Genomic DNA, 26,027 nt, shown 5'->3' with positions numbered 1-26,027 from the left:
TGACTGGAAAAAAGGGGTCACGCTGCTGCGGCTGTTTCGGTTTCTCTTGGGCTGAGCGGTCGTCAGCGTCGCTCTTCCATGCTCAGGAGGAAGGAGGTCCCGGGCGCGGCGGCGGCGCCCCCTCCTCCTCCTCCTCCGACCACGTCATGGGGTCCTCTCCTTCGCGGGAGCAACAGTTCCCGCGCACTCCGTCTCCCACAGACACGCTCGCTCGCGCCCGGGTGGGTGGGGGAGGGCAGCGAGGAGAAGGGAAACTGCGCGGCGGCGGCGACGGCTCTGGGTGCGCGGCCACTAAGCCAGAGGCAAACATCTGCCTGACTTCACAGCAGCCGCTGGCACCGCCGGGACAGACAGGGCCGGTGCGCTCTCGTAAGTGGCGCGTTCGCTGCTCAGGAAGGGAAAGAAACTTTTAGATGTCGTCGTTGTTTGCCCGCCTTTCTTGCCTTGCTGTGAGGCAGCGGGAGGCGAGTGCCCTGAGGAAGCCGCTCGGAGTGCGGGGCGGCGGCACTGAGGGAAGGGCAGAGGGAGGAACTGGAACTGTTTGCCTCAAGAAGGAAGCGGCAAAGGGCGGGCGAGGAAGCGCGCGCGAGGTCCTCGCGGTTGGCTTTGGGGCTCAGGAGAAGGCGCAGCCTCTCAGCCCCTTCATTCCTCCCGCGGCAGAGCTCGGCGCCGCCAACTTGTGCAGGGACGACGCCCGGGAAGCCCCATGTCCTCGGGACAAGCAGGCACGTACCGGAGGAGGGCGACTTCCGAGTAATTTCTGCCAAGTGCCTGTGGAGTTGATCGCGCGTGCCTGCCGTTCGCTTCCCCCGCTGGCTAACAACAACCCCGCGTGGAGTTGAGGCGGAGCTCTGGCAAAGAAAGCAAGGGCCGGCCGGCTCGCCCCTCCCTGAGATCTCGCTCGGATGGTTGCTTACATTCCTTCCCCTCTCCGTTGGGCATGCGGTGCTCAGTTCTTGCAGAGGAGCGAGCAGACAGGTAAGGCTGGGGCGCTTCACGTGACCGCAGGAGATGCTGCTTTCCCTTCCAGAAGCTTGCACAAGTTTCGCGTCACTCCCATCTTGCATTGTGCAAGCATCCGGCTAGCATCAAACTGAAACTTTGGCGTCCTGGGAGGGCCAGACCCGAGAGGTTGCTTGGAGTAGAGTCGTCCTCTGTGGGATGAAGGGAAGCTTGCTGCCTTTCAATGGCCAAAGGTCCTTGCTTTTATTGACCGAGTGATGGGCAGACAATCAACAGGTGCAGCTTCAGTTCTTGCTGATTCTTTCTTGGTCTCTCCTCCGGTTGCTAAAGGTGCAAGTCCTCAATCTTTATAAAGAGTCATTCTCTTAAATTTTAAGGGGCCACTCAAGGGAGTTGCATTTAGCACTTTGGGTGGGGGTGGGGGTGTACTGAACTCAAGTGTGCAATGCTTCAAGCTGTCCAGCACCTGAGTGTGGTCACGCCAATCCTCTGCCCACCTCTGTAAGGATTGTGTTGACAAATTGCAGACCATGTGCTACTAAGATGGCAACTTTGCATTTATTGTCATGCAGTAACAGACAATAAGAGGACAGGTCTCTGCCCCAAGGAGTTCACAGTCTAAAATTTCACCTAGGGGAAAAACCTAGAGAATTGGCTTACAGCTGCTTACAGCTAAAATATTGTTAATGTGCGTCTTTGGAGACTGTGAGCAGTTTTCTCGATGGAAAAGGTAAACCACTCAAATCCTGCAAAAGGTGCTCCATAAAGAGAACAAAACCCAAAGGGCTAATACTGCATAGCACAGTGGACGAGTGCACTCCAGTAACAATGAATTCCCGATTTTTTAAGTTGATGAATTCATCAGTTCAACTTCACAGTCTGAAAAAATAGTGAGGATTGTTGTTTATGGCTCATAGAAGATGATGGCCCATTTCATATGTTATGATCCACATGTTCAAAGAGCACATGTGGAAGGGCAGGTTCTGGCTGTTGTCTACACCTGTTAACTGAATGTGTGAACAGGGCTTCCACACATGCTGCTTTATGTACAATGAGCCTGTTCTGGAATTCAGTGGAAACACAAATGGGGAGCGAGTGGAACCTGCTGTCATTTCCACCCCTTCCCATACATTGGTGCATTAATTACATATCAAAAGACTATTGTGTCTAAGTCTGTAATCCTATAATCATGTGCACACTGGCTAGGAAGAAAACCTATTTACACTGAATGGGTCATGTTTCTAAGTACATATCTGCATTTTCCAGTTTTATAAATTTCATGATTTTTGACCTCTTGATCCAAGTAGCAGTTGTCTGCCCCATGGCAGTAGTTTGTTGTTTTTAGTAGAGGAGTTCTGGAGTTCTGAAGGCAAAGTCCTCCTTGTCGTAAGATAATCAAAGGTACAGGGCAATGACGTTTCTTGTTGAAAGAGCTTGACCCCTGGGCTTTCTGTGTAGTGTATTGTGAGTTAAGTAATGTTCAGGGGAACTAAATAAAGAAAAGAAAAAAGGTATGCCTAGCTTTTGAGAAAAGGCAGCTGTTGTGTCATCTTTTTAAAAGCTTTTTCTGAACGAGTGGAAGATGTTGTAGACAAGTTGCACAATGGAGTTGAATTAGAAGCCTCCTAATTGTGAGAATGAATTAGGAAAAAGCCAGAAAAAAACTGCTTAGATAAATGGTGACATTATGGTCTTGGAGGCTTTTAGTGTGATATTTGTAAGACGTGTTGGAAAGAACAAAAATGTGCCTTGGTGTATGATAGGCATATGGACTAGTTACTTAGCTGCAATCCTATGAATATTTAAGTGGGAGAAACCCCCCACTGAGCACAGCAGGGCTTACTTCTGAGTAAACACAGAGTTATGCTAGAGAGGTCCTTCTGACATTGACGTTCTGTAATTCTCAAATACAGCAGCAAAAGAAACGGCAGTATGCCGTCAGGCAGGTTGCTACACAGAATTGCAGTAAATATTGTCCCTTGCCTAAATGCACTAACATAGAAGATTACCATTGCAAGAGTTAGATTTAGGTAGGTAACTGTGTTGGTCTGACACAGTTGAAATATATAAAAAAGGAAAAAAAAATTGTCCAGTAGCACCTTAGAGACCAACTAAGTTTGTTCTTGGTATGCACACGAAAACTTATACCAAACTTAGTTGGTCTCTATATTGCAAGAGTTCGTTATTTAGGATTGTGCACAGTGAGACTTTGCTGTAATGGACAGCACTCCCCCTCTCACACTACCCAGTACAGTCCCCTCTTTTCTCCCAAAAGCTGCCCACAAGGGTTGGGGAACCCTTTGGAACAGTATATGCGGTATTGTGCAAAGGGCAGCAGTAGGTAGGCAGAGTGGGTGGATTGGCAACAAAAAAATGGGTGCCCTGCCCTGCCCTGCTTCACACTTTCCACTACTGCACCACTAACAATGGATCACACAGACTAGGCTTTGCAATTTCCTGTAAAATGACACTGGTTTATGTCCTTCTCCAGTGCTTGAAAGTTATTACCCAAGTGGCATTTTTAACTTGGTGTGGTTAAATGGATTGAATTTTAGACTTGGGAACCATGGACTCATTAGGTAGTCTTTACCTAGACAGCTTCAGATTCCCACCTACAATTTTGCTATGTTGAGAGCATAGACAAGTCAACAACTGCAATGTGCTTTTGGATATCAAGAGTACTTTGCAACATTAATGATTTGGCATTGAAATATTTTTCCTATCTGGAACTTAAAGTTAACTTTTCTGATGAGTGGTCCCTATAATAAAAGGGCACGGGTGTTGTTGTGTTTTTTAACGCACCATGAACTGAACATTCAAGACTGTCACCTAAGTCTAATTAATTATTGCTGTTAACCATAATTGATTCAATTAATCACTTCCTGGCTTTTGAAACTTCAGAATTTTAATTGTAACTTGTCACTTGGAAAGGATGCATGCAATGTTCGTTAGAATAATTTTCACACAGATACAAATTCATATACACCACCAGCTTTACTTTGTCACTAGAAGATGAACCATGGAATTAAAAAACAACAATCCTGCACTGTATATCACTAGTATTTCAGTGACTTCAGCTGAGTAGCTGAATTATAAACCTTTGCTTTGCTCCCATTCTTTCATTTTCAAGTGACTCCACTGTGTACATGAAGCTGCTCCACTGGTCTGTTGCTAGTCCAGTAATATCTGTTTGTAACTGAATCTCCAGGGTCTATCTCAGCTCAGAAGCCTGACATCTTTTTAACAGGAATTGCCAGGGATTTAACATGGATCCTTATGCATTCAAAGCATGTCCTACCACTGAGCTGTGGATTGCTTCTTAATGCCCCTATAGCTGTGCTTTTAATAGCAGCTTAATGTGCACACATTAGCAGGTGATAAAGTTTCTCCATGTTGTTAAAAAGCTTTGCCTGATGGTTTTGCACATCAAACACAAGAGCAGATTAGGTTGTTTTTCTTCTTCTGCTCAATTCCTAGCTATGAACAAAAGTAGAAAAAGATTTCAGTTCATTTGTGGTCAGTGGTAAGATGTAGCTGGATACTTCTTGTATGATAATTTGAACTTTAAGTAAATCTTAATTACTGTAAACCTCATCTTAAAAAAGAACTGCTATTATAGCCCATAACTAGGTGCTAATTACATTTTTGCTGTTGTCTGCTAACATCCCTGTGTTCTGACCTGCAGCACTGACACACTCAGTTTCCATTGCCAAATCTTTTTTTTTTCAAAGTACGAATTGAGCTGAATAAAGTTGCACACAGACTTTGTAAGCAAATAACCTAAATTTGCAGGAAAGTCATATTTGTCATTTGCAGATCTTAATTGTATTCTTTGGCTTTGCACTATTTGAAATCTGTATGCTTAACAATCTAGGGTTGCTGTCCTGTACAGTGGTACCTCGGTTTACAAACTTAATCCGTTCCAGAAGTCTGTTCTTAAACCGAGGCATGCTTTCCCTAATGAGCCCTCCCGCCTCCGGTGCCCTTCCACTGTTCAGATTCTGTTCTTAGACCGAGGTAAAGTTCTCAAACCGGGACACTATTTCCGGTTGGGCAGAGTTTGTACACTGAATCGTTCTTAAACTGGACTGTTCTTAAACCGAGGTACCACTGTACATACTTCCCTACGAGTAAGTCCCTGTGACCTCAGTGGAAGACATGCATAGAATAGCACTGCCGGGATGGCATTAATGTAGTTATCACTTTTTGAGAACCAGAAGTTTTCTCTGAAATAGTGGTGTGTGAAAGGAGGAGGGGGAGTAACATAGTATTACGCAGAGCTGTAGCTACAGGGGTGGGAGGGCTATCTGGGTTTTTTGCCCCGAGCGAAGCCTCCAAAGGGGTGCCATTGAGGCTCCAAACTTGTGTGCGTGTGTGTGTATGGAAATGTGTGTGGTATGTGTCCCAAACTGGGTCTTCGACCCGGGTGAAATCAAGCCTGGTTTCGCCCCTGGTATTGTGCCTCACATTGAACAGGAGGGCTTTTGAGAGTGAGGATGGAACCACACATTGCAAGGGAAACGGGATTCCAAAAGTGGAGCAAGCAAGAGGTGGGTGCTTAATCCTTTCCCCATCTGCTGATTGTATGTTGTGAATGCTTGCCAAGCAATGTTTAATCTCCTGTTCTCAAGCTGGGATTCCAAAACTAGAGACAAACCTGACCGATGAGGGAGAAATCAGCCATTGGTGGGGGTTGTGCAGGTACAAGAGAGTACAGATTCACATCTACTCCAGACATTTAGAGCACAGTGACTTCCCCCAAAGAATCCTGCAGTTTGCTAAAGGTGTGTGGAACTGTAGCTCTGTGGGAAGTAAACTATGGTTCCTAAGGTTCTTTGGGAAGCTATGTGCTTTAAATGTATGGTATTAAGGGCAGTTCAAAAGCACATCAAAGTACAAGTAGAAAAATAGGTACCGCTCCGGCGGGAAGGTAAACGGCGTTTCCGTGCGCTGCTCTGGTTCGCCAGAAGTGGCTTAGTCATGCTGGCCACATGACCCGTCATAAAACTTTCCACCAGTCCTCTCTTTGATCAGTAATTCATTTCCACACAGTTCTTGATCTCCTGCTTGTGATTAGTAATTTGCAACGATCCTTCTCTCTGGAGGGGAGGGTTATTAGTACTCGCATAAGACAAAAAAGAAAAAAAAGAAAAGTTTTTTCCTCCCCCCCCTTTCTGTTTAACTCCAACATACCAATCTTTTAATGATGATTCTTCACTTGATTTATTGTCCAGCCCGTTGCTCCGCTCATAGAGATCCCATTAATCAGCAGTCTTCACTCCCGATCTTCACTTGATGTATGTGCATTAGCTTCTTTCCAATTATATATTTCGAGCTAATGCGAACCAGTGCGCGATTAGAGACAGCATCAGGGAGAGCCGACTTCACCCGAGGGCTTCGTGCCAAGTGCCCACACCCCCTTCTTTCGAATCCGGGGGTGAATTATGGACACAGCTGGCAAGGCAGTCCCCCCATTCCCTTGGGGGGGCAAGGGAGGCTGCATACTCCCATATCAGCCTCTTAATTACCTCGTGTGGGTCGGAGAGATGTTATTGTTGGTCATCTTCCAATGCTCCCCCTGGTGGCCCCCCTCCCCTCCATCCCTTTAAAAAGTGCTGCAGAATTTTTCACTTCCTGTAAATTCTGAACCAAGCACAAGGGAAGCCTTATATAGAGTGTTGCTATGACTAGTAACCATAGCTTTGCCATCTATGATTTTTTATTTTTAAAAAACTCCTTTAAAGCCATCTATATAGTGGCCAAGGGACGCAGGTGGCGCTGTGGGATAAACCACAGAGCCTAGGACTTGCCGATCAGAAGGTCAGCAGTTCAAATCCCTGCGACGGGGTGAGCTCCCGTTGCTCGGTTCCTGCTCCTGCCAACCTAGCAGTTCGAAAGCACAAAGTGCAAGTAGATAAATAGGTACCGCTCTGGCGGGAAGGTAAACGGCGTTTCTGTGCGCTGCTCTGGTTCGCCAGAAGCGGCTTAGTCATGCTGGCCACATGACCCGGAAGCTGTGCGCTGGCTCCCTCGGCCAATAAAGCGAGATGAGCGCCGCAACCCCTGAGTCGGTCACGACTGGACCTAACGGTCAGGGGTCCCTTTACCTTTTATGAAGTGGTACAAGAGTGCTGTAGGGACGCGGGTGGCACTGTGGGTAAAACCTCAGCGCCTAGGACTTGCCGATCGCATGGTCGGCGGTTCGAATCCCTGCGGTGGGGTGCGCTCCCGTCGTTCGGTCCCAGTGCCTGCCAACCTAGCAGTTCGAAAGACCTCCGGGTGCAAGTAGATAAATAGGGACCGCTTACCAGCGGGAAGGTAAACGGTGTTCCGTGTGCTGTGCTGGCTCGCCAGATGCAGCTTGTCACGCTGCCACGTGACCCGGAAGTGTCTGCGGACAGCGCTGGCTCACGGCCTATAGAGTGAGATGAGCGCACAACCCTAGAGTCTGTCAAGACTGGCACGAACGGGCAGGGGTACCTTTACCTTTACCTTTACAAGAGTGCTGTAAGCATGGGTGGAGAGCTAGATAAGGATATGAATATGCCCACAGGCTTCCTATTCCTTTTAATCGCTCTGCCAAGATTCAGGCGTGCATTTAGGTGAGGGTGAGAGAAAATTGCAGTCTTCCATATGCCCTGTGATCAGTCTCTGTGCCCATCAGGGGATCAGGTCCTTTGTCAGTTTGTTTAATTTATAATTTGGGGAGAATTCTAAATATTAAAAACTTTCTTTCCTTCTGTTTGTAAACCGAGTGAACACGTAGGACCTTCAATAAAATGTTGCAAGGTGGCATCTTCAAATATCTGAAGGGCTGTCCCATGGGAAGCAAGCAAGCTTGTTTTCTGATGGTCTAGGGGGTAGGACCCAAACTCATGTATTCAAATGAAAGGAGGTTCCAACTAAACATTGGGAAGAACTTTATGATGGTAAGAACTGTTCGACAGTGGGAACGGACTGCCTCCTTCATTAGAGAAGTTTTTAAACAGATGTTGGATGGCCGTTTGTCAGGGATTCTTTAGCTGTGATTCCCGCATTGTAGGGGGGTGGACTAGATGACCCTTGGGATCCCTTCCAACTCTCCAGTTCTATGATTCAATGAATCCTCTTGCTTTGGGTTGCAGCCAGAGAGCCAAACTGCCTTTCAGGATACTTCATTCCATTACCACCCCCCTCTGGTTTTCCACATCACAAAGAATCTGCCAGCATTCTGTGGCCATTAAGTATTCTTAGTCCTCATCAGGCTGATTTTGAGCCACTTCCCCAATTTTTAAAAATATTTTTGCAAATGTTAGGGTTTCTCAATAACCTCCCTTAAGTGTGCGGATGTTGCTATTTTGGCAACGTAAAAAAAAAAAGGCATTTGGAGAATAGAGTTCATGGTTCCTATATATGATTGGCTGTCTGAAGGAATTAAGGGATATGTTGCAGAAGAAAATTCTTAACTGTTAATTAGTTGATTATCTGAATGAAATTGCCCATTTGAAGGAATCAAGGGACAACTTAATCATTAATAATGGAAATGAACCAAGAGACTGTTGTAGCCATGGCAGTAATCTTTTCCTATAGTTAATTGAATATTGCAAATTGATTTATGACCATGAAGGTTTAATTAGATTTGAGTAGTGGAAACAAGAAAGTAGATCCATATTTTGTCTCAAGGAGGCTGAAAACTGGAAAGCAAATGCAGGCAATGATGTAAATTATAGTTCTTAATTTAAAGGAAATAAAGAAATTTTGCAACCAGGATGATATTTTTAAAATGTTTTAAAATATTTTTTGCTGATTTTTTTAAATATTTCTTGTAAACTGCTTTATATTGCAATAAAGTTTGTTGAAATAAAATAGGCACACAACATGGTTTCTCCCTGTTTTTCTTATATCCCATAACTTATGATTTCTGTTACTCTTCTTATTTTTTTTATTTTTTGTGTGTTTTCAGCACTAAACAAATAATAAACATTTTTAAAATAATAATAATAATGCAATGTTAAATTTAAAAGTTAAGATTTAATGTTAGCATGGTGTCAGCTTGTGCAAGTAACTGTGACAGAAGGAAACTTTAGTCTAAGACAAGCCAGATACTTTTTTTTTATTTGTCTAGGGAAGGGTGAAGAAGAAGAAAATTCTAAAAGCTGTCTTATGCAACATAATCCATCATGCTCCTTGAAACACCAAAACAAAGATACTAATGATAGGCTGCCAGGTTGAAATTCCAGTGCGAGTTGCAGAGAAGTTGAAGTACCCAAAAAAATAGATGCTTGTTTTTAAAAGGCATAAATGTTATGTGGTATTGACCAAATGATGAGGAAGCAGTATTTTTCAAGGCTGCAGTGTGTACACACTTTCCTAAGAGTAAGCTCCATTATACTCAGTGAGACTCATGAGTAGATGTGCACAATTCAGAAAGTAGAAAACTGGATTGAATGAAAAGTTACAGTTGCTGGAAACTTCAGAAGTGTGTTCTATACTGTTATACAAAGCTAATGAAAACTGAGAACACTAAGGTATTGCCTAAAGCATCACAGCAGCACCCCAGGCATGTTTACTCAGAAGGAGTGACTCCCACTGAGTTCAGTTGGACTTACTCCCTGTTAAGTGTGTTTAGGGTTGCAGCCCTCTTGGCTGATAGTTGGAGATTTTACAATCCATAGTGTTCCCACAGTGGCTGACCATATGCCCATGGAAAGCCTGCAAGCTGGACACATGCCCACTCTGCCCATATGCAATTCCCAGCAACTGGTATTCAAAAATAGCTTTGACTTCCATGAATTTTTCCAATCCCTTTTTAAATCATCCAAGTTGCTGGTTATCGCTGACCTACTGTGGGAGCGAGTTCCATAGTTTAGCTGCAGTACATGAAGAAGTACTTTCTTTTATATACAGTGGTACCTCGGGTTACATACGCTTCAGGTTACATACGCTTCAGGTTACACACTCTGCTAACCCAGAAATAGTGCTTCAGGATGAAAACAGAAATTGTGCTCTGGCGGCATGGCGGCAGCAGGAGGCCCCATTAGCTAAAGTGGTGCTTCAGGTTAAGAACATTTTCAGGTTAAGAACGGACCTCCGGAACGAATTAAGTTCTTAACCCGAGGTACCACTGTATACTGAATCTTCCAACGTGGATGTCCACGATTTCTAGCATTACGAAAGGGAGAAAAACTTTACTCTACCCACTTTCTTCATAATTTTCTAAACTTCTGTTATGTCACTTTCCCCTCACCTTTTCTCAAACTGAGAAGCCCCAACACTGCAGCCTTTCCTCATAGGAGATTTGCTCCATCTTATTATTTCGTTTGCCCTTTGCCCTTTTCCAAACTCTTTCCAATTCCACAGTACTGCTTTTTGAGGTTGGGCAACCAGAACTGTACACAGAACTCCAAATGGGGCCACACCATAGATTTGTATAATGCCATTATGATATTGGCAGTTTTATTTTCAATTCCTTTCCTAATGATCCCTAGCATGGAATTCGCCTTTTTCACAGCTACCACACACTGGGTCAACATCTTCATCGGCTATCCTGTCTGACCTCAAGGTCTCGTTCCTGGTCAGTCATCACCAGTTCAGACCCCATAAACATGTGACCTTAAGGTTTTTTGCCCCAACATGCATCACTTTACACCTGTCCATTTGCCATTGTACTGCCCATTCACTCAATTTGGAGAGGTCCTTTTGAAGCTCTTTTTACCATCTCCTTTTGTTTTAATGACCCTGAACAATTTAGTATCGTCAGCAAATCTGGTGACCTTGCTACTCACTCCTAACTCTTGATCGTTTATGAACAGGTTAAAGTTGCAATGCCAATCCTTGAAGGACTCCACTCTCTCTATCTCTCCATTTGGAGAACTGTCCATTTGTTCCTATTCTCTGCTTCCTGCTACTTAACCAATAACTGATTCACAAAAGGACTTCTATTATTCCATGATGGCTAAGCTTACTCAGGAGTCTTTGATGAAGTTCCTTGTTGAAAGCTTTTTGAAAGTCGAAGCACACCTTGCCTCATCACAATCCGTGTGCTACTTCATGTAAAAACTCAGAAATGTCTTTGTTGCACCATACAGTAAAATGTAGGCCAGAGCCATTGTCCACATGATGTATTTATGTATTTGAAGTCTAAAAGCTATTTCCCAAAGTAGAGTTCACAGTGGCATTCAAAATTCAGATTGTTATGTCAGTGCAGCAAACTATTTTAAGACATCTTAACCCCCTTTTTCTTTGACCTTGACAGAAAGAAGTGTTTTTCCTTCATACTTGCATAGAATGGCTGCATACTTGAAAAGAGAGAATGGTCTAGAGCAGAGCTGATACAAATATGGGAAAGAACTATTTGGATGTAACCCATCAGTTTACATGGTGACTGCAAAGTATCCTACAACCCAGCACAAAGGGAACAGGATACAGAGAGATACAAAAGGTAGGTCTACAAATGCGGTGGGTCTAAACTCTCTAGAATCCTCTTTGAAATTGAAGTTGGGATATACACCAGACAGCTTTCTGGGTCATGTGGCCAGAATGACTACACCACTTCTGGTGCAACGGGTCACTGTGACGAGTGCCCAGCACGCACGAAACACTGTTTACCCTCCTGCTGCAGCGGTACCTATTTATCTACTTGAACTGGTATGCTTTTGAACTGCTAGGTTGGAAGAAGCTAGGAAAGAGCAACAGAAGCTCACTCTGTCACATGGATTCGAAGAAAAAATGCCCCGGTGCCAGGATAGCACCTGATGTTTCCACCATCTGGAGGTGCATGCCTGGGGATCCTTGGATCTTGACTGTTTTCCCACACTAGCAACACATCCTATAGAATTCTCTCTGTTATATTTTATCTGCACAATCAGAATGAATTTCAGGAACCAAAAAGCTGTATTGAAAAATATGACTTTCAAGTCGTCTGGCCCAAAAATGGCAACTAAGCATTATGTTTTGGTGAGGTTAACCCTGGTTTAAGGAGCCATTTGGCACCTAGCTGAGTTTCTAACACTGCTTCTGTCTGCTGCATGTTGCTTTTCTTGAAATGAAACCAGCATGTCCAGACTCATGACAGCAGGAATAAACCTGTTTGGGGGTGACTCAGAGATGTTTGGAAACAACAGGAAGGCGAGCTAACAGGTTTGAATTTTGTTGGCCCATTGTGAGTAAACACACAATTAGGAGAGGAAAGTAGCTATGTGGAGGCTTCTTGTTAACTGAAAGTTAGCTCTATAAGCAGAACCCCTTATAGTTCTGGTATATTGCCTTTACATGGAAGTTTCCTGTGTCCAGTGCTGCATTGGGAACTCCAGAATGCTTACAGCCTGTGCAGTGAGCCATTCGTGCAGGGAGGAAAGAGTGTATGACTCAATTTCCTTTGTTTTGTATAAATCCCAACAGGGAAAGGCCAAACTATAGGCTTCCTCAGCCCTCAGTCCTTGGTTAACTTGCATGACTACAGCCCAAGCATATTAGTCATGCCCTTGAAATGAATAAAATTGGGTAGGCCAAGGAAGCAAAAGAACCATAATGGTAATAATGAAATTGGAAGATGACATGCTTAGCTCTAGAGTTGCGAGGCTTTCCTGTTAGTATTGTCAACCCCTGAGTGTCAGTGTTGAGACCTTGTAAGGGCTAAAAGTGATTTGTAGGCAACAGAATGTAAAAAGTGAGATAAGCCCAGTCCTAGCTTGAAACAAGGCCTTGTGTATGTACTGTATATATGCAGAAGCATCTCCAGGTAATTGGGTAGCTCCGTAGACATGGAATAAACAAGACAAATTTATAATTTTTAGCAAGGATTTGATAATCCTTTAGCACTACTTCTCCTCTCCCGTATAAATTGCATTCTAAATGTGGCAGGGAGAAAAGACATGAAACTTTTTTTTTTTGGCAGCATGACTGAAATCCATAAAACTGCTATAGACACAAGCAACATGAAATTTGCAGTAGATTTGCTTTAATCATTGTAGTTATTTCATGCTCTCCTTTTCCTCAAATAAGGACAAGTTACCGTATTTTTTGCTCTGTAAGGCTCACCTTTTCCCTCCTAAAAAGTAAGGGGAAATGTGTGTGCGTCTTATAGAGCGAAAAATACGGTAATTCTTGCTCGTTTATATAAACAAGAGATGCATGAAGCCTTGTCTCTCTCTCTCTCTCTCTCTCTCTCTCTCTCTCTCTCTCTCACGGATAACCTGTACATTTGCACAAAATGTTTTGTGCTTCATTTGTGGGGGTGTGCAACTACAAGAAATCTTGCCTGGTACCAGTTGGGCTATTTAAAGATTTGTGACTCAGCTGAGGTGATAATTTGATTAAAATACTTTAAAGTCACTTAGCACCTCTTGCCCAGAAAAGTATCTAAGGTGTAAATGCCTGTTTACATCATGCAGTGTGTTTCAAACTTACGTGAGAAACCAGATGAAATCCTTCAAAGAATGAGAGCCATCTTAAAGCCCAACCCTATGTAGGTCTACTCAAAGTAAGCCCTATTTTGTTCAGTGAGGATTACTTACAAGTAAATGTGCTTTCAGCACAACCCTACAAATGTCTCTCTAAGTAGACAAATTTCTACTTAGAATATGGTCTACTGTGCATGGTGGGGTTTACTCACAGGTAAATGAGAATACAGTGGTACCTCTGGTTGCGAACAGGATCCGTTCCGGAGGCCCGTTGGCAACATGAAAAGAACGCAACATGCAGCAGTGCATCTGCACACGTGCGGGTTGCAATTCGCCGCTTCTGCGCATGCATGTGACATTATTTTGCACTTCTTCGCATACGCGAGTGGCGAAACCCGGAAGTAACCCTTTCCGGTACTTCCGGGTCATCGCGGGACGTAACCTGAAAGAACGTAACATGAAGTGGACGTAACATGAGGTATGACTGTAGGATTGCATTCTTAGGCTTCAATCCTATCCTTCCTTACCTGGGAATAAGCTCTATTGAACACATTCATCTTCTGAGTTTATTCAACATGTAAGGTGGGCTAGTCCACCTCCCAAATCTCTTTCCTATTGACCTCCACAACTTTGCAAATGAGGAAAAGATGAGAAGAGTCTTGCTCAATTAGGCCAAGGGTCCATCTGGTCCAGCATCCCGTTCTCACAATGGCTGACTTGATGCCCATGGGAAACCCACAAGCAGCACCTGAGTGCAACAGCCCCTTCCCTTCTTCTAATTCCCAGCACATGGCATTCAGAGGCTCACTGCCTCTTGACAGTCAAGGTAGAACATAGTCATTGTGGCTAGCAGTCTTATTTTCCATGAATTTGCTTTATCCTTTTATGGATCCATCCAAGTTGGTGGCAATCAGTACATCTTGTGGTAGTAAATTCCATAGTTTAACTATGTGATTTCCTTTTGTCTGCCCTGAATCTACCATCGTTCATCTCTATCCACATGCATAATCACACCAAAGGAGAGGCAAGTGACACATTCTAGTCAGGCAAAAACACTTGGGGTCAAGTGAGGGGGAGAGTCCAAAAGGCCAGACAGAGAGGTCTAGAGGGCCATATTTGCCTCCACCCTGCACACCTGAGGTTCCTCACTCCTATACTAAACACAGAAGGTTCTGATGCAAACCGGAAAACTAGTGCCTCTCATTTTGAAAGGCCAAGTGCTAAGTATCCCTAGGATCAAGAACAGCGTAGACCCTCATTCTGTGGCTGATTAGAGATTGTGAGTTTGGAGTTAGCATGATCTCATGCATCACATAAAACCTTTTGAGAAATTGCAGCTGAATCATTATGGTTTTCCAGTACATCAGGGTTTCTGAAGATGGTGCTGTGTTTAGAATATTTTGCCTTGTAGTTAAAACTCAGCCTTCTGGGGTTTAGGAAACAAGGTGGCCTGGACTTCCGGTCGGCGCCAGCGTTTAATGGCGGTCCTCTCTTCGAGCTCCGGAGGAGGACTGCTCCGCGAGTTCGGGTCTGACCCACTACGGCGAGCGGGGGACCCCTAAAATCACAGGCGCTGAAGCCTGTGAGCAAGGAGACTCGGTGGGCACCTTTTGCGCCCCCCGGTACTGTGAAAGAGCCTTTTTAAAGGCTCCGGAGCGGCACCGGGAGTGAGCGCGGTGCTGAGAGTCGCTACCCAGCCCGTGGAGTGAAGCCGCGTCGCCATGAACGGAGAGCGCCGATTTCTTCCTGAAACTGAAATTCGACTGTAACACCCGTGAGTAGGATTGAAAGATTGAACGGGACTCTTAAATTTAAATCTTGAAATTTGGCCGAAAACGGGAAAGGCATAAATCAAGGAAGTCTGCCTCCCCGGACTGCATGACAATTAAAGCAACAAAAGCGCAGAGCTGTACTTGAAAGAAAAATAAGTTTAAAACTGTCAAAGCCTGACATCTGATCTGAATTTCCAGTAGGCAGGAGAAGGGGGGAAGAAAAGCGGACACTGTTAATCTGCCTGAAATTAATTAGGAAAAAAAGTTTTTCTGCTGTCTCAATCTCCTGGGACGGACTGCCTGAACAAGGCACCGGGAAAGTGAACTGTCAGTTGAAATTGGATACAAAGTTGGAGTTTTATCTGAGACAAAGTTTCGGGACTTTATTGAAACTATCTTGCTGAATTTTTGATTATTAGGAAAGCATTATATAATGTTTGGATGCGGTACAAAGATTTACTGGAAAGTAAAACTCCCAGGTGGTTGTCACCAATGGAAGCTAAGGAGGTGAAAAAACTCAATATGGGGTCTAAATGGCCAAAATATTGTGAAATTTTAGAACAAGATGGTGAAAAAGTTAAACTACAGAGCTATGAGAAATTAAAGTCTAAAGTACGAGACTGGCTTCATTACCTTCAGATAAACGAGGTATTCAAACAGGACAGGAAAATAGGCTTCCAGAGGGAGAGGTCAAAACTAGAAACAGAGTTGTTAGAACCCAATACTAAGAATTTGTCGAGAATGTATAACTTGCTGTTGAAATGGAATACACAGGATGAAACGGTGAAATCAGCTATGATTAAATGGGCACAAGACATTGGTCATGAAATTATGTTTGCTGACTGGGAACAGTTATGGACCACCGGTGTTAAATTTACGGCATGTAATGCCTTAAGAGAAAATATTATGAAAATGATCTACAGGTGGTACATGACCCCAGTCAAGCTAGCAAAAATTTATCATTTGCCCAATAATAAATGTTGGAAATGTAATGAGACTGAAGGTACCTTCTACCACCTTTGGTGGACCTGCCCGAAGATAAAAGCCTTTTGGGAAATGATCTATAACGAAATTAAGAAAGTTCTCAAAAGGACTTTTCCTAAGAAGCCAGAGGCTTTTCCCTTGGGTATGGTGGGCCAATTGGTGTCAAGGAAGGATAGGACGTTTTTTATGTACGCCACTACAGCAGCAAGGATCCTTTTAGCAAAGTATTGGAAGACACAAGAACTACCCACGCTGGAAGAATGGCAGACGAAGGTGATAGACTATATGGGACTGGCGGAGATGACTGGCAGAATCCGTGACCAGGTGAAAGAGACAGTGGAAGAGGACTGGAAGAAATTCAAGATATATCTTAAAAATTGTTGTAAAATTGAGGAATGCTAAGATGTCAGGGAAATGGGAAACAGAGAATTGCAGCTGTAATTAAAAAGTTAAGGCAGAAATTAAAAGAACTGATTTGAATAATTAGCTAATTGGAGGAGTTGCTGAAGAAATTTAAAACAAGGATGTGGAAAAGGGGAGGTATGGGGAAGTCCAGGAAGCAAGGTGTAAGAAAATAAGAGTATGGAATTATACATGTTTATATGTTTGTATGTTTGTGTATTGTTTATTGTTTGTTTTTATTTTGTGTGTTGAAAACCAATAAAAATTTATATATATATATAAAAAGAAACAAGGTGGCCTGCTAGTCCACATGATGTTAAAGGTAAAGGTACCCCTGCCCGTACGGGCCAGTCATGTCCGACTCTAGGGTTGTGCGCCCATCTCACTTAAGAGGCCGGGGGCCAGCGCTGTCCGGAGACACTTCCGGGTCACGTGGCCAGCGTGACAAAGCTGCATCTGGCGAGCCAGCGCAGCACACGGAAATGCCGTTTACCTTCCCGCCAGTAAGCGGTCCCTATTTATCTACTTGCACCCGGGGGTGCTTTCGAACTGCTAGGTTGGCAGGCGCTGGGACCGAGCAACGGGAGCGCACCCCGCCGCGGGGATTCGAACCGCCGACCTTTCGATCGGCAAGTCCTAGGCACTGAGGCTTTTACCCACAGCGCCACCCGCGTCCCTCCCCACATGATGTTAGCTACAAGCAAATATATGGCTATATCCAACACTTATTCTGGAGCTATTCAGAAATTATGTTGGTTCACCGTTTATGTATTCATCAGTCTGTTTGAGGGCAAAGCTCTCAATTTGTAATGGGTTTTGCATAATAAAGACTGTACAATGCACCCACTGTACAGTATTTGCTGAACAAGGCATAGTCTTGCCAATCTCTGTGCATGTGTATCCTCTGCTGACGGTGTGTTTCTGAACTGTCTCTTTCAACAAATCTGTGAGGAGCTAACCCAGCTGCCTGGTGTTTCCCTTGCTGCTGACTGCATGCCCAGGCACTTGATGTGAGAGGATTCCTTCTCACAAGAAAAGGAATTCTTGAGGCTTCAGCCTTTATGCATAGTTCCATTTAAAAGCAGAGGGTTTGGCATCCTCAGTATGTTTCATCTAACAATAAATGTTTCCCGGCAATGTTGCTGCTAAAAGCAATATATTTGGGTGTGGATCACTTCATGCCTTTGTTTTCTTGTTTACAGTAACAAAATTACTGAGTTTTAGGGACACCCAGTGTTGTGCTGTCCCCCACCCCAAAAACACTTCATGAAGTTGAAATATTGGCACAATTTTGTTTTATTTATTTATTGAATTTATATATCGCAATATACCCGCAGGTATAGCATTCATCTGTTGCCCCACATGGCTGTTTTTACAAAACATTTATCTGTTAATGCTGCGATGTCCTTCAGCAACAAATACCCCTGAATTTATAGAAAAATAATATATGGGATACAGCAATTTCTGAGCATCTCACCAGACACAGAAAGGCTATTAAAGGCATAATGAATAGAGACAGCTTCCAAGAAACATGGACCCATTTCTTTAACTATGATAATGTCAAAAATCAAAACCTTCTTATACCAACTGCTCAGTTTTCTCAGTGGACAGGTTACATTAAGTAATATGTTTGATGTTGAACGTGTAAATGTATGTCTAGAGACAATGGATAAAACAAAAACCAGCAGATGTGCTGCTGGATAAGTGTTTAATGGTTCTTGTATTTGTTTAAAAAAACAACCAAAAATTGTTTTTAAAATATGCACATTGGCACACAAAAAGGAAAAGTCTTATTATTAAGGAAATGGAGAAGAAAAGTAAACCCAGATCAAAACTGTACAAAAGCACAGTATGTTAAAAATAGCAGGGTTTTAAAATACTGCAGTGGAGGGAAAAATCAACAAATAACAACTGTAATCTTCACTAATCAATTTATATAGCAGGGGTAGCCAATGTGGTGCCCCCCCCCCCGATGTTTTAGACAACCACCAGCCCCAGTCAGCATGGCCAATGTTCAATGATAAATTGTAGCAGGAGAAAGGTACTGGCTTTTCTACCAGGGATGGAGAACCTGTAGCCTTCCAGGAACTGTTGGATTCCAACTCCCATCAGCCCCAGCCATCATGGTCAGCAGTGATGGGATTGTGGGGGCCATCCCTGATATATCCACAAAAAGTAACGGTAGACGTGTTGGCCATTAAAAGCATCTTCAGATGCAGTGTGGGAGGTGGCAGATGTTCCTGTGAGGTACTGTGCAGATTTCAGGTTGCCTCTTGTGAAAGAGAAATGCATTGTGGCCATTTTAGTTGGCCTACTAAGGGTATTGCGCCAATACGGATTTTGATTATTCACCATTCTTCTTTGTGAAGAGCTGGCCTATTTTACCCATTTCTTTTGAAGTTTTATTCAATGCATCAGCAAAATCCTTTGTGCTACCTATATAGATGTCCTCCCAAACTGGTAAAATGTTAACTGTGACATTCAGCCTCCAGAGTACCAAATCTCATTCTCTTTCTTGCTTGTCCAGCAATAGCACCAGCATCACTGTTGAGAGGGATCTCAGGAGGCTCCCTGTCAAGTGTAACTTTGCTCTTTCATCACCGAGAAGGACAGGGCAGGGAGGAGCCACAGTGAGGGATGGAGTGTGGCTGTCCCTCATGCTTAGGACAGCCTAGTTTCTGCTTCAGTCTGTCAAATCAGTGGGCACTTCACTAATTCAGCATAGTAGCCCCAGCAGATGTGGGTGGCGCTGTGGTCTAAACCACTGAGCCTCTTGGGCTTGCTGATTGGAAGGTTGGTGGTTCGAATCCCCGCAATGGAGTGAGCTCCCATTTCTCTGTCCCAACTCCTGCCAACCTAGCAGTTCGAAAGCATGCCAGTGCAAGTAGATAAAGAGGTACCACTGTGGTGGGAAGGTAAACGGTGTTTCCGTGCACTCCGGCTTTCATCACGGTGTTCTGTTGTGCCAGAAGTGGTTTAGCCATGCTGGCGACACAACCTGGAAAGCTGTCTGTGAACAAACACTGGCTCCCTTGGCCTGAAAGCGGGATGAGCGCCGCAACCCCATAGTCGCCTTTGACTGGACTTAACTGTCCAGGGGTCCTTTACCTTTTTACCTTTTTAGTAACCCCAACAGTACTGTAATTATGGCAGCTGATACTTCATTTCATTTACTGGTCAGACCTGGGATTCAGGAAACAAAGTTTTGTGTAAAGTTAATGAATCATATTTAGTTAGTGATGGTTTGAGATGATCGTAAGGAACTGTAGAACAGCCCATTAGAGCTGCAGTCTTGTCAGTGTTTGTCTCATATGTGAAAAGTATAGAATTGTCTTTAATTCCCTGACTGTATCTTCTTTCTTTTCACAGGATGAAGAGACATAAATGCTCCTCTAATTATCCAACAAGACGGCATCTCTTGATCTTGTTTTTAACAGCGTGGCTGCTCTTGCTGCTGAAACTTCTCAGAGTTGAGCTGCTCCCTCACAAAAATATTTATTTTGTAGAACCTTTTTTAAGCACCTCATCATTTGTGAAAAACAAATACACATTATCCCAAAAAGACACCCAGTATGAGATTAACTGTTCCTCCATATACAATCAGGATCCTGTGGAGATTGGGAAATCTTTAGAGATAAGGAGACAATCCATTATCGATTTAGATGATGAAGATGTTGTAACAATGACTAGTAACTGTCAGCTGTACCATGCAATTAGAGGATATCACCTAAAGCCCGTCTCTCTGGAAGAGGAAAAATTCCCATTAGCTTATTCTCTGGTTGTTCATAAAGATGCAATAATGGTTGAGAGGCTCATCCATGCAATATACAGCAGTCAAAATGTTTACTGTATCCATTATGACAAAAAGTCCTCTAGCACTTTTAAGAATGCTTTGGATAATCTAGCCAAATGTTTCCCCAATATTTTCATTGCGTCCAAATTGGAGGTGGTGGAATATGCCCATATTTCAAGGCTCCAGGCAGATTTGAATTGCTTATCTGATTTGCTTAAGTCCTCCATCCCATGGAAGTATGTAATCAATTTATGTGGCCAAGATTTTCCTCTGAGATCGAACTTCGAGCTGGTGTCTGAATTTAAGAAGTTAAATGAAGGAAACATGCTGGAGACAACCAAACCGAGTAGCAGTAAAAAGGAACGATTTACCTATCACTATGAACTTCAGAAAATGCCTTATGACATGAAGATGCCTGTGAAAACCAATATCTCTAAGGACCCGCCACCCCAGAATATAGAAGTTTTTGTAGGCAGTGCCTATTTTGTGTTATGTCGAGCTTTTGTACAGCATGTCCTAGAAAGTTCCATTGCTCAAGATTTTTTTGAATGGTCAAAGGACACTTATTCGCCTGATGAACATTTCTGGGCAACCCTTGTTCGTGTTCCTGGAGCACCTGGAGGGATTTCAAGGACAGCTCAGGATATCTCAGATCTTCAGAGCAAAACTCGTTTAGTAAAATGGAATTACCTTGAAGACCATCTCTATCCTCCCTGTACTGGTACACATCTCCGTAGTGTGTGCATCTATGCAGCTGCAGAATTGAGGTGGCTTATAAACTATGGGCACTGGTTTGCTAATAAATTCGACTCAAAAGTGGACCCAGTTTTAATAAAATGTTTGGCAGAAATGCTTGCAGACCAGCAGAAAGAATGGGTTGAGTTGTCTTCTGAAAAACTTTTTATGCACAGGACATTTACAGATGTCTCATAACAATATAGCATACCTATGGTTGGACTTCTGCCATTTTTTAAAATGTGGAATTGCTGGATCGAGCCATATCACTCCTTGGAATACCTCCTGAAAGCATCTCTCTGATCTGTCTCAGTGGAATTCTAGTACACTGCTAATACGTGCAATTAAATGCAAGGCTTGTTTAGATCCTTGGAGCAGAGGTAGGATTGTGGGAAGTGAGAGGCACTCTACAGCAATTCAATAGACCAAGAAGGGCCCTGGCTTAATCCGGTGGTTCTCAATACTTTTGAACTCGGCACCCCTTTACAAATTTACTCTGCTTTCTGCCACAGTGAAACCCAAACTGTTGACCAACACAAGATGGTTCTTGCATGTTGTCATATGTGTGCATGTTGCATACAAGGATCTCTAGACAAGGAGTACCAATCCAAATCCAGCATTAGAAGAAAAAAGAAGAGGACAACTCTGACCACGCCTACTCCAAACTATGTGCAGGGACGCATAGGTGAAACAAAGCAACCGCTATTTCCAAATCAGGTTAGGATGGTGATGTACTGTAGAACAGTCACATCCACAAATTGAATGAAGCTCAGTCCCCTGCTAGGGCCATTCAACCCACCCAGGTCTTTGCTACTGACTGTAGGAACAAGCGTCACATCTTTCTCTTAAATTCACCCCCTCCAGGTGGAGAACACCTCATAGGTTGATAAATGCTGGCTTAACCCATATAAGGCACTGTGTCAGATTCTGCTCATGATTATGCCTATACTGAGCCTTTATTATCTTTTACTTCGTGTGGTCATTTGACTATTCCTATGCAAAGTGATTGTAAAATGTTACCAAATCAATTGCCTCTTTGTTAAACTTCTGTGCCATGCCTTTGATAGATGATGTTATTATTTAAGCTGTTGTGTCCTTCGAAGCTGGCTGAGTAGCTTTGGAATAGTGTTTCTTGGTGCTCATGCTCCTTATGAGCATGCTGTCTACAAGGTGGTCAAAAAAGATGCACACCACAGTACAGTGGTACCTCTGGTTATGAACTTAATTCGTTCCGGAGGTCCATTCTTAACCTGAGGTACCACTTTACCTAATGGAGCCTCCCACTGCCGCCGCACAATTTCTGTTCTCACCCTGGGGCAAAGTTCTTAACCCAAGGTTAGCGGAGTCTGTGACCCGAAATGTTTGTAACCCGAGGTGTTTGTAACCCGCGGTACCACTGTATAGTACAGTAAAATGTTTAAATCGTAGTCTAACGGTGAGGTTCTTGTGGTGAGCATCTCTTTGAGCCAACTTGTATATATATAATTCAGCATGCATCTTCCCTGTGCAGTAATAATTCTTGCCCAGAACTTGTACAAGTGTTTTATTTCACGACATGATATACTTGTAACTGTTCAGGTATGGGGGATACAGGTATCTCTCTTCTAGCTTCTGCCACCATTGCTGGAAATCCAGCATGCAAGCTGCAGTTTGACTTTTAAATGTAATTCCCTTACTAGCACTGTTACTGTTGCTGAGATTCTATGCGTGAGATAGCGTACCACTGTCATGGGCATCTGTTAAGACGGTGCATGGAAACATCGCTGATGACAAGATTCACTTCTTAGCCAAGCTTGTGAAAATCTTGTTAGGAGTTCTTAGGGTTTAGTTTATTTTTGCGTACTGTTTTTATACAGAGTGCTTATATAGTCAAAAGTTGCAAACAGGAGCAAGGATTCGTTCTCTCCTCGTTTAACTTTGTTTCTTTGAAAGATATACGCTCTCCTCTCAATTTTACCTGTCTCATCAAAGGATCCTCCCTCCATCAAAGTTACTTCTTTCTCCATTGTGTTCATTTAGGTTTCTTGGATAAACTTAATAGCCTTGTACTATGTTTCCTGTAATGTAGGTGCAGGATCTGGTCTAGAGAAAGCATAGCAATAAAGATGAAGTTACTCCCATTTTTAACAGCAATAATAATTATCTATAACAGGCATAGGCAAACTCGGCCCTCCAGATGTTTTGAGACTACAATTCCCATCATCCCTGACCACTGGTCCTGTTAGCTAGGAATGATGGGAGTTGTAGTCCCAAAACATCTGGAGGGCTGAGTTTGCCTATGCCTGATCTAGATTCTCCTACAAAAAAACCCTCTTGTTTTTCTTTAAAAATGAATGTTCACATAAATGTTTTGAAACCCCCACCCTATGATATAATATAGCACCAATATGAATAGTGACAGAAATAAAAAAAATATGCATAAGACAATCAGGAAATGAAATCTACAGCACAGGGAATAAAATAAGTTGTCATACAAATAAATTATACCATTTATGGATCAATGGTAAGTAAGGCTTGGTCTGGTGACACTTCGAAAATAAGGCCTCCAAGAACCAGTGTATGTTGCAGAACAATGGGTACAATCTGAGTTCCCTCAACATTAAAAAAAAATGTGTTTGAGACATAGATAGCTTGCCTAAGAGCAATAAGAAATCAATTGGACCCCTAGCTGGAACTGGGGTTTTCCATTTAAGGCGAAACCTTTCTGTGTATTTTCTTTATCATAATTTTCTTTTGGGGTGATTATTAGGTTTTAAAAGCCAAATTAATACAGTTTTCATCTGCTTGTGCCATAATTTTGCGTAGCAGTTACTCAATGAGTAATGGTTCATTCTGTCCACTCTTCTTCCAACCCTCCAGGTAGAATATGGTAGCTATTAAAGTACAGTCAATGATGATATTGTTACTGAGATTGAGACAGATCCAGAGCTGTACTGCAACAGACAGGGGTGTTTGTAAACCTTGGAAGGTATGGAAACCAAACCACCAGGAGCTGGAACATATTCCTTATGAAGAAGAAAAGCGACTATAGAGGTACATGAAAAAGATTTGCAAAATTATGTGTAGTGTGGAGAAACTGTGAGGGTTTTCGCCTATACTAGATTTTGAACCCGGTTGAAACCGATTGGCAGGAGAATCAGGATAGACAAAAGAAATTAGGTTTTTGACACTGCACCTCATTAATTAATGGAACTTGCTGCCACAATATGATGTCATGGTCAGTAGTTTAGTTGCCTTTGAAAGGGGATTAGGCAAATAAATGAAGCATAAGTCTATCAGTGTCTATAAAGATCCTTGATAGCTATGGGCACTTTTTAAGAGGAAATAAAGTATGCCAATGAATACCAGGTGCTTCAAGAAAAACCAGGAGAGGACAGTTTCTTGCTTGTCACCTCAGCCTAGCCATTGTAGAAAATGAGATGCTGGAATAGATGACTTGGCTAATTCAGCAGGAATCTTGCAGAGTACAACTATGTATAGTGTTACTTACTGGATCACACGAGAGAGAGAGTACCTTTACAGGAGCGACTTCGGCCACAGTGTCTTAGGTATGCTTCATATGGATGGGTGGAGAAATACATGCCACGCCAGCAATTTATTCAAACGGTTTGCCACTGTAGACAATGAGCTCACTGTATGAAGCTTTCAGTTTTCAAGAAGCCTCCTGTTACATACTGCTCTTTGCAGGGCCACTCTTGCCCTCCTTCTGTGGCACAAATAGGTTGGAATCTGAGAAACATTTCTGTGTGCGCATTTTTCATGATAAATTGAAGAGGAGGAGGTTAAGTGTACCTTCTCCATGCACCAAATCTCAGCCATTCACATGGCACGAGTTGAACCCAGCTGCCAAGTGACTTGCTGGGGTTGTATTTGGGGAAAGGGGGCACGTTTAATCCTCCCCCCTTTTAATTTCTCTTGAAGACCAATAACCTTTTGCACTCAGAGCAGTTGCCTGTGTCTGAGGCACATCCCTTGCACTATTAAGCCTACTTGGAGGGAAAAGGCAGCAAGCAGCCTCCAAGTAATGGTGCCTACCCTTTGCACAAACAGATCAAGAGGAAATGGAGAGCAGGAGAAAAAGTCGTTTTCTCTCTTTCAGAGGGAAACATGGATAGAGGTGGTTTTAGTCATGCACTCTACGAAACAGGTAAAGTACCATGTTTATTGGATTATTTAAATAAAACAAATCATTGACCTCATAAAAAAGTATTCCTTTGTCTCCTCTGTGTCCCTTCCTGGGCTCCAGAACTAACAAAATAAACACAGAGGGTTTGCCACAAAGAGGATCTTATTTTGTACACATGGAGCTAGATGTCTGCTGCATGGCTCATGCAGCAAATACACTGCAGGTGTATTTGCACCTATAAGCCATTGCCTCTATAGAGTGGTCTGCCTTACCTTTGAGAAGCCTTGTGCTCAAGTAATCCTACTAGGCTAAGTGGAAATTGTATGCACCCCTCAAAACTGATTCCATAGCCCCTCTTCTATTTCCATGCTTTGTTTTCTGAGAGTCCCCTAAAGAATTTAGGGCAGCAGGTGCATAGACATAACACAACTTTTACTCATAGCTGTCAACTTTTCCCTTTTCTTGCGAGGAATCCTATTCAGAATAAGGGAATTTCCCTTAAAGAAGGGTAAATGTTGACAGCTATGCTTTTACTTTAACTCAAACATTGGATAAATCAACCAGTATAGTTTTCAGGAATTGCTCAGGAGATGGTGAAAGCTATTCATTGCGCAGATGACGACAATCAGGGCTATTCTGCAGGAATTGTGACAAATGGTGGCAGCTTTGAAAATAACACACCTAGTTCTCTCTAAGGAGTGCGTTTTTGTATGTGAGGTGAAGATAAAATGTCAAGCTTCTGATAATTTTTATGCTGAGAACATCTTGCTGTTGTACAGCATTTGGTGAACGTTGGCCTTGTTCAGGATTTTACCTGGATATTATTGTGGAAAATAATTGTAAATGCCAAAATAAATCTGATGTGAATGTGA

At 43.1% G+C, this 26,027-nt stretch overlaps 1 protein-coding gene and 1 long non-coding RNA gene across 4 annotated transcripts; both read left to right on the top strand.

The window, feature by feature from the left end:
* Positions 1-109: 109 nt before the first annotated feature.
* On the top strand, positions 110-26,027 carry GCNT4 (glucosaminyl (N-acetyl) transferase 4). Of its 3 annotated transcripts, none has more exons than XM_028749025.2 (3): positions 110-369; positions 11,198-11,383; positions 19,871-26,027. In XM_028749025.2, the coding sequence occupies exon 3, from the start codon at positions 19,872-19,874 to the stop codon at positions 21,225-21,227; it is 1,356 nt and encodes a 451-aa protein (XP_028604858.2). In that variant the 5' UTR covers positions 110-369; positions 11,198-11,383; position 19,871; the 3' UTR covers positions 21,228-26,027. The 3 variants fall into 3 exon arrangements, with proteins under 3 accessions (XP_028604858.2, XP_028604857.2, XP_077792422.1); XM_028749024.2 differs by having other exon boundaries at positions 110-978; XM_077936296.1 differs by lacking the exon at positions 11,198-11,383 and having other exon boundaries at positions 110-978.
* Positions 11,393-17,177, top strand: LOC144329217 (uncharacterized). The gene is made up of 2 exons (XR_013394683.1): positions 11,393-14,788; positions 16,795-17,177. It is a non-coding gene; the product is annotated as an uncharacterized LOC144329217 (long non-coding RNA).

Source organism: Podarcis muralis, chromosome 11 (genome assembly GCF_964188315.1).
Source record: "Podarcis muralis chromosome 11, rPodMur119.hap1.1, whole genome shotgun sequence".
Taxonomy (NCBI): Eukaryota; Metazoa; Chordata; class Lepidosauria; order Squamata; family Lacertidae; genus Podarcis; species Podarcis muralis.
The sequence above is the reverse complement of the archived record's forward strand: the minus strand, read 5'-3'. Positions and strand labels throughout refer to the sequence as shown.